This window comes from Nyctibius grandis, chromosome Z (genome assembly GCF_013368605.1).
Source record: "Nyctibius grandis isolate bNycGra1 chromosome Z, bNycGra1.pri, whole genome shotgun sequence".
Taxonomy (NCBI): domain Eukaryota; kingdom Metazoa; phylum Chordata; class Aves; order Nyctibiiformes; family Nyctibiidae; genus Nyctibius; species Nyctibius grandis.
The window spans coordinates 29723329-29732570 of record NC_090695.1 but is presented as its reverse complement, the minus strand read 5'-3'; the positions used below and the strand labels follow the sequence as shown (position 1 = coordinate 29732570).

Genomic DNA, 9242 nt, shown 5'->3' with positions numbered 1-9242 from the left:
TACGATATTCAGTGTCTTTCCTATTGTGCTTTTTGAGTCTATGGGATGCAAGACAATATGTCGTTTTTCAACAGGATTAATATAGTCCCTTTAACTATAAATGAGGAAATGTTGTATTTCATAATGTGGTCAAATCTGTTCAAGTCTTACATTGTAAAACTACATCATCACTGTTTGCTCCAGCATCCCCTCAGTTCTGCTTTAGTTTTCCTACATTCTCTAGCATTCGTTAATGTTGCCTTTGTAAAAAAATCAAAACAAAACACCAGCATTGGTATCAACAGTGTTTTCATTGACATGTTGTTTCAAAAATACTTTACAAATATATTTTCATGTTTATACCCAGAAAGTCTTGTAAGGTGAAAACAGTACATTGTAGTCCTTGAAGGTAGGCTCCCGTATCCTATATTCAAAATCACCAATGTTTCAAAGCAGAAAAGAAGAAAATGTTAAATGATAAGGAAATTAAGACAGTCATAGGACCTTATTTCAAACTGCAAATGATACAGTATCCAGTGTCGATCTTCTCTTCAGTTTTAGCATACAATCTGGAATAAAGTGAATTCCTGAAGTAGAGAGAAATACAAGTACCAGTCCTGGATCATCTGAATCACTGCAAAGTAGCAATCACTGTGAAATATTCTTTGTACTTTTTAGTGTGTAAGGAAACAATCTTTTCTATACATATTGAAGGTGCAATTATTAGATACATACACCTTTTGCTCTGGAATTAAATACAGATGCAAAACCTGATACTGCTGTCTGCTGCTGGGTTTTTTCCTCCCCTTTATTTACTTTCTTCCTTAAAAAGAATTGAAGTTGCCCCATGAAATTCACAATGTAAGTTTTTTTCCTATGGAAGATAGAAGTCTTTGATACACAGATACTTTTTAGAAGAGGTTTGAGACTGAAACTTGAGATACACACAGACATGCAGGTCAACAGGAGACATTACAAATCTATAAGCTGAATTCAGATTCAGATTTCGTATACTCCTTTCATAATTGCTAAGGAAAACCTGCCAAACTCTAGAAAACTCTGAACTACAGCTGCTTAGTATTTGGATTTAGACATTTCTGGATTTGTTTCCTTCTCTCATATAAACATAAAACCACCAACCACTGTACAGATTAAATTTAGGAAGAATAGATACCCAACCATCAGACATTGCATCAGAAATCTCATTACACTGCTTATACAGGTTATAATTATTATTTCTGTTATCATTCTGAGGCAGCAACTATTTTTAAATATATATTTGTGTAACAAAACAGTCTTAATTTGCAAACTACATTTTTATACTAGAAGTCTCACCTGTTGTATTAACTGCTACTGGAAATAACAAGGCAATCATTTTTTGACACTAACTTCAATGGTTTAATGGCCTCAGCCATGAAGTTATGTTACTTTTACGAATTTCACAATTTTCGGGACACCTTTCCATAATCTTATAAACTATCTTTAAATAGCTGCAAATGGCTGTTGACTTGAACTACAGCTGTTTCTTCACTGCTCCCAGCAGAGGTCCTTAGCTGGTCTTTTGATCAAATGCAGCATGTAACTTCCCAAGAGAATGGTCAGCTTTCGTGGGGCTTTTCATCCAAACCAGCCTTCCAATGGTGTGTGGAAGGCTAAAGACTGATTATAACTTGCTAGAGGTGTCACTGCAGTTATGTTTTTGGTAGTAAAATGACGTGTACATTTCTGATTTGACTCCAGCTCATTATTTCAGCCTAAGGCATATACTTTGAATGACAGAAACACATTCTATAAAAGTCACTGTGCTCTTTATGGATAACAATGTCTGGAGAGAGATCTCATTAAAATCTGTACTATAACTATAGTCTTCTTCATTTGCTTGGTACACAAGCCAAAAATACCTCTTTATATAGCTTGGACTATCAATACTACTCCCAGAGCTACAGAAAAAGTGAACGTCACACATATCCTAGCATACAGTTTTATATCACGCTATGCTGGGAGTAATTTACAAATGCGTCCTGTTACACTTCTATAAGCACAGAGAAATCTCAGAACATTTACAAAGTATATGCAAGATGACTTTAGATTCATGTCTCAAAATGAACCAAATTAATGAGTCCATTGAGATAAAATTGAAGTATTTAACACACTGCTCTGGAAGAGTTCAAGGCCAGGTTGGATGGGGCTTTGAGCAACCTGGTCTAGTGGAAAGGTGTCCCTGCCCATGGCAGGAGGGTTGGAACTAGGTGATCTTTCAAGTCCCTTCCAACCCAAACCATTCTATGATTCTGTGATTCTATGATTAACACCAAACATTGAAATATCTGGAAATAAGTGCTGAATGTTTAAAGCATGGACACTACATACTGCATAAAGATCTTTTCATGTGACACATATATAAACATGAGGTAGGTTTTGTTCAATAACCTAGAATATTGGTAAGAATATTTAAAAAAAAAAAAAGACCAGTGAACCAATGTGAGCTTACTGTAAAACAGAAATAAAAACAAACACAGAGAAATAGTTCCTGTTCTATACCAAATGAACTTTCTGGAATAAAATTGAGTCTGCTGCAATTCAAGGCTGTAAATGCTGTAAATGTGAGCACAAGCTAAATTTCAATTAAAAAAAAAGGGATGGAACCACAATATTCCCTTCTCATGTGACTTGCATACAATTACACATATGTATAGTTACAAATTGATTTTACACTAACACCAGCAGGCCTACTAAGAACTGAACTGATTTCAGTCTCACTGGTTACTCAGCTTGGTAAGAATCTCACGTCTGTTTTCAGATGCCATATTACAATATATTCTAGGCATACCTAAAAATGGATGAAAGAATAAAATAATTAAAATATACAATTCTTTGATAGCTTACAGCACTAGCTGAACTAAAGCAAACTTACATTATAATATAGTTTTTATTATACTCTGGAGTAAAAACTATTGACAGCTTTTTGATATTTAAGAAGGACTTTTATGAAATTAAAAGTGGTGTAAGCCCAACACTCAGCCAGTGTATGTCAGATAAGTCTCATTGGAACCAGGGTAGGAAATCAGTCCTCTGCGCTGGATTTAACAAATGCAGCGTGATTTCAAATATAAATTGTAAGTCTTTTCATCTAGATCTGCAGCTGTGCAAGCAAGTGTAAAATGCTACCAAATCCACTGTAGCTTTTTTTACAAAGGCAAAGGCTTTCTTTTGCTCTTATGTATAGCAGCTGAGGTCATTGCCTTCACAGAAATGAAAGGCTTCCCAGTCCAGTCTTTTATTTTTACCTTATGCTATAGAATTAGTATGGAGTTGTTTTAAATAAGCGAACAATGTTCAGAATTGCCCCTTCCCTACTATCCATCACTGTGGTACAGAGATAAGTATTTGTATCAGGGACACTATGAAGCAGTGATGTAGAAGAGAGCTAGGCTGTACGTGTTGGCATAAGGTCCCACTCTGCACAGTAATCTGCATGTCCTAGTTTAAAGTCTGGATTGTATTTTAATTTTTAAAAACCTTATGAATGCTTTGAAGGTTACCTCATGTTTATAAACAAGCTTTTTATTTTGGGAAGTCGTCTTTGCCTTTGTTTTTTCAACACTTTCAGAGTTCTCGTAATTGCTATGGGAGGGCAGGGACAGAATGGAGAAGGATCAATAAACAAAAAAAAAACTAATGGAGCCTGACAGGTGAAGCCTGTTAAGTAACGTTAGTGTGTTGTGACAGGATTTCACAACCAAGCACTCTAAGAATTAATGTATAGAAGAACAGCAGTCTAAATTATTGAACTCAACATGGTTAATTGGCTAGCAACCATGAAATCACTCAGTAACACTTTTACATTCAATTTTCAAACTAGAATACCGCTTCATATAGCTTAAAGTACTTCTACATGTAACACACAACTTGACCATTTTCCTCCCTGCTTTCTTGCAAATGAGCAATAGAATTCTGAAAGTGATTTCTATATTTTACGTATGTTAAAAACTCTTTAACAAAAGCTTCTTTTGCTTCCAGATGAGTAGACTTCTATCATATGAAAAGTCACTCACACGTACGCAATGGGTGCTGAGAGTAAGTACGGAGATTTTTAGAAGACCAATAAACTTACTTGTAATCATCCTCACAAAAAGCTTTTAGATTTGAAAACAGTATTAGCCAAACCACAGGTCAAATCTGAGGAAATTAATCTTTTCCAGTGCATGATTTTATTTATAGTTTTTGAAAGTCTTCCATGAACAGTCTTTTTTATTACAAAGGCATTTTTACAAATTTAATCAAAAGGGCCCCACTCAAAAGCCAAAATGACTGATGTGGCACCATTTGATGTACAGATGAAAATTAATTAATTTTCATCAGACACAATGGATATTTTGTTTTATAGGATTACTGTGGAATTGTCATATAGGTCTGAGTCAAAAAAATAGGAAACAGCAAACACATAATAAACGAGGGAAGCATTTTCCATGTGTACCTCTGGAAAAAATCAATTCTATCAGCTATATTTTCCTATTTTTATGCCAAATACAGCGTAAGAATGAAAACAGAACACAGCCAGCCTGTTTTTCTCAAAAATGTTTTTTTTCTTGTGGAAGAATTGATGGCTCCTTAGTCCTGCTTGTTTTGATCTGTAATTGACAGCTTTTCCAAAAATATGGTGCTGTAGCAATGCCTAATTAAGGTCCCTGCTCAGCTGTGAAGGATTGCAGCATGTAAATTTTTTTCCTTCCCTCATGTTTAATACCGAAAGGAGAGGTCCTTCATATCAAATAGTAATATCAATTTATGTACTTAGCTGAGTGCATCTTGGCATATTGCTGATTCCTTGAGTCACAATGATGTACATCACAAAACAGGAAACAGCAAAAGATTTTAAGTATACATTAGTTCAAGTAAGTAATGTCTACTATTTTGTCACAGCAAGAAATCATTACAGATCTTAAATAAAGCTCTTTTCTTTTGCTCTTTGTCACACAGCCTAAATAGAATATCAGCTTATATAAGTAACTACTGCTAATACAAAACAATGATGCCCTCATACCCGTTGGAATAAACTGTAAGAGGTCAGAAACTTGTTCTTCCACAGTTAGTGTGCTTTGCTTCCTGTCATACAAGATGTTACGACTCTACAAAGGTGTATTTTAGTCAAAAGCATTTCTTACCTAAAAAATGGATTCTTTAAATCAAGAATGTTACCAGATTTAAATCCTGTCTGGTCCACCATAGCCACAATCTGAATATCATAACTTTGTCTGCATCAGAAAGAGAAGTATGAAAAACAGGTAATGGAACTAAAACAACTATAACATCTTGTGTGAAAAATTACCAGTGTAGTTGCTGTCTGAATAATAACCACTTTGTATAACAAGCAAAGGAAATTTATTTGCAGTGGTATCAGTGCAAGGACATGATTATTTAATCATCTCTAAAGAAATAAAATTTACAAGATGCTTAAGTGATTTTAAGAGTTTGCATCTGAAAAACATCATAATTTTGCACTGATAGTATTCAATAGTGAAAGGTCAGTATTCAACAGTCAAAAGGTCTTTTTTCCCCTCTCTGACAGGAATACTATAAATTTCAACGTTAGCAAGTACAATCAGAGTATTATTTTGTGATCGAAAATATCAAAAATTACCAGAACGAGGTGTGGAAAATGACTGGACATGACCTGAGAAAACTGCTGTGTGATAGCAGAGTGGAAAGCTGACAAAAACTGCAAGTAGCACTGTGGGGGAAGGCAGGATGTGACAGGTGGTTAAGGAGAAGGTATGTGAGACGGAACATCAAGGGTAACTGGAGTGGAACATGGAGACCTTTTGGTAAGCAGAGTCTCACAAGGTCAACAGTGCCTATGTAACTATATCAGTGATACCATATAAATTGGTAATGGTACCAGAAATAACAAACGTGCGTACGAGTATCCAAAATCAGCTTGTGACTTTTGGATACCTCTAACAAGAACAACCACACTACAAAATCTGCTTGGGAAGCTTTTACACTTACTGCTTATTGGCAACAAATAAGACTTTCCCTGAGAGAGTTTCCCCCTCTTTAGCAAAGAGGGGCGTCTGAAGAAGGCAGCGCACTTGATACCAGTGAGTGAGAGGTTCTGTCGGTGCAGTAGACAACCAAAGAGTTACTCTAAAACAAACGAGAAAAACTACATAGACTTTCTGTCTTGTCTTCTCCTTTTGGAAATAATTGTAGGTTGTTAGACCTTTATGTATGTGAGGCCTCAACTGCTTATAATAAACTTTAAACTGCCTTAAAGTAAACTGGAAGAGTGATTGTACCCTACATTGGGAAATCAACACATTATGCCTCATTTCCTTTCTTTATCTATACTGTGCCTGTCACCATCAGGTCTGTGTGTTTAAAGCTAATTATGGAGATTCAAAAGAGACTCTTCAGGCTCCTGTTTTCATTCCACACTGCCAGGACAGAGAATACAAATTCCTCTCTCCTCTTACCACTCACAATTTCAATGCGAAATGAAGGTTTGTCCTGCATGTGGCAATGTGATTCTTCACAATGGTAGTTTCATGCTTAACACTCCTCAGGAAGGTCCTATGCCTGGTTTTGACTTGCAAGAGATATTTCAGTAATATATTGAAAGGAGCTGTAGGTGCAAAGAAAGGCATAACACAGGTAATAAAGCGAGCCCGATCCACTGAGATTTCAAATGCTAAGGCAAAGACCTTCCAGAGTTGTAGAAACATGAAAGAGCTGCCAATTAAGCAATTGCCCACTCCAAAATGGAGGCCTTCTCAGCGGAGGATTTCAGTCAGTTCCTACAGGTTTGCAATGTTCTCTAGTGTTTTAACTGATGTGGAGTTTCTGGTTCCTTTTTTAAGATTAAAAATTTTACTATCAGCTGTTAAAGTAAATACAAATGCATGTATGTCCATTTTCTTTTAATGGGTATACTATTCTGAATTCTTTACAGTCCTCATTTCAAAGGCTAATGAAAGGCATTTATCAACACAAATAAAGAGCAGTGCATTTTACAATTCATTGAAAAAAATCACTTAATCTAAAACTAGATCAGTTTAACTGGGAAAGCAACAAAACTTATCTAAGAGGTAAATACAAATAGCTGAAATCTATGTATTGACTACCTGATCAAGTTTATCTAATTTTCACCTACTCACTATACAAGGTGAATGTCCTCATTTTGAAATAAATCCCTGGTGCTTCAGTGAAAAGTCTACCCATGACTAGTGAAATTTTCTCCATTTTCATTTTGTCAGGAACTTGCAACCTGCTCTCCTTTTTGCCCACAAACAAGACCAGCCCAAATGGGAAAATTCATCTTATGTTCAAATACTGCTGCTTTACTCACAATGTAAAACAGAAAGTTATATAATATTACAAAGAATCAGTATTGTGTGGAAGAGTGCATTTTGACCCTCAACAGTTCCTGGATGTGGCTTCCACAGGCAATGTGCACCCCAATCAATGGGAAGCAAAATCACCACCATCTGGTCATACTGCTAGGACTAGGTTATCACATTTCTTGTTACCACTAGAAGGCATAATTTCTTTAATATGAGGAATTACATTACAAACAAAGTCAGCACCAGATAAAGGTCTAATTCCTGCACACTTTGTATGAAAAACATGATTTTTTTCCCCTGTAGTTAATATTTCATAGGAAGAAGGAAAAAGTACTTACAGTGATCCTACAAATGCCACATCAAACCAGAAGGCCAGGCCATGGATTAGTCCAGACTGCATCATTTGGAAAACAAAAGGGATTTCCACTCTGCAGAAGCAAAAACAATATGCTGCCAAAGTAATTTTGAAAAAGTACTGCAAATTACACCAGAAACCTACCTTGTATTAATTTATGTATTTCCATTCTTATTCATCAGTTTATGTCTTAATTTTCCATATATTTAAAAGGATATGCTCTTTTTCTCTGTATCAATAGAATTAACCAGAAGCACTGATTCAGGTGTTAGTTTTTTGTGTGCCTTATTCGATAGCAGAATCAAATATGCCACTACATAAGTGTTACTGCGTAATTTGTGGCAACACTCCAGACTGTTATAAATACAGGGGTTCAGTCTTCCCTGTGGAAAACTTCCTATTCCCAGTGAAGGACTTGGATTTAGTTTACTATTTTGAACAGAAAAATGTTCCACTACAAATTTGACAAAGAGAACTACTACTGGAACCAGAAGGAAAAATTGAGCTGCTTGAGCAAGACCTGTAATATTTTCCCTTCCAAAAGAATTATTACTGGCTATGTAGTTGAACCCAAATCTCATCCACTTTTGCAGAAACATACCATAAAATTAGCATTCCGGTATGAACATGTTAGTTCTGAGAATCACTGAAGGAAGTCAATGCTAGCCAGCTGAAACTGGAAAGCAATTCTCCAGCTGTTTCCCCCCTCTTAGAGCAATTCTTCTCTCTCACTAGACTGTGTCATTTATGCAATTAGTTGTGAGTCTGAACCAGGGTTGAGAGTTTCAAAGAAGTCTGTGATATTTTCCCCTTATGACAGTGTCTTGCAAGGACTTGAGGTACTCCCTCAAGTTCTCCCATATAGTACATTTTATTTCACAGAGGTACTGAGAAGGAGGCTTCTCTGCTGTCATTCTGGGACACAATGGATGCAGGTTGGTTTATAAATGACTTTCCAACTAGAGATTTGAAGGAGCTCTGGAGGGAAGAGGTACAGCTGACTCCTGTTGTTAGACTGGAAAATGTTTAAAAAAAAGAGATACATGGGAATTCAGAAAGGCAACTTGTGATGACACCATTTGACAAGGTCTTTTAGGATGTCTACACAGAAAAACAAAAATTGCCCTGTAACTAGATTTAAATGTGTCCCAACATATAATGCTAAAAAGTAAACACTGTCCTCCAGAGCCCATTTTATCCATTTCAGTAGGAAAATTTTGTGAACCGATCTCTGGTGTTTCACAGGCTCATGGACAGGCTTCTCTGTTCATACTAGACAAATCGTCAGGCAAATGAATGCTCCGGTCCATTATAAGTGGTGTACTAATCATTCTGGCATGCCACTTTCCCTCCACCACGTCCACTACCAAAGCTTCCTCTGTCTCTGAGCCACAATGATCAACAGCTCAGTTACAAAAATGAAAGATTAAGTGTAGGTTGTTGGCGTCTGCTGACCTATGCAAATCTTCCTCAGCAGCTTCCATGAAGTTAACGGTGTACTTCACTGTGTGGGCCATCAAAATTCTCACATCAAAAGTATCCTATGGTGGGGGAGAAAGAGTTGC

The 9242-nt window shown here is 36.3% G+C and overlaps 1 protein-coding gene across 1 annotated transcript in view; it reads right to left on the bottom strand.

Annotated features, from left to right (window-relative positions):
- Positions 1 to 5086: 5086 nt before the first annotated feature.
- CARM1 (coactivator associated arginine methyltransferase 1) overlaps positions 5087 to 9242 on the bottom strand; it is a 68375-nt gene continuing 64219 nt past the window's right edge. Inside the window, exons 9-12 of the mRNA XM_068422870.1 lie at positions 9133 to 9218; positions 7661 to 7750; positions 5989 to 6126; positions 5087 to 5234 (exon numbers count right to left, since the gene is read on the bottom strand). Of these exons, the coding sequence (XP_068278971.1) occupies positions 5141 to 5234; positions 5989 to 6126; positions 7661 to 7750; positions 9133 to 9218 (408 nt within the window). The 3' untranslated portion in view covers positions 5087 to 5140. The remainder of the gene's footprint in view (positions 5235 to 5988; positions 6127 to 7660; positions 7751 to 9132; positions 9219 to 9242) is intronic.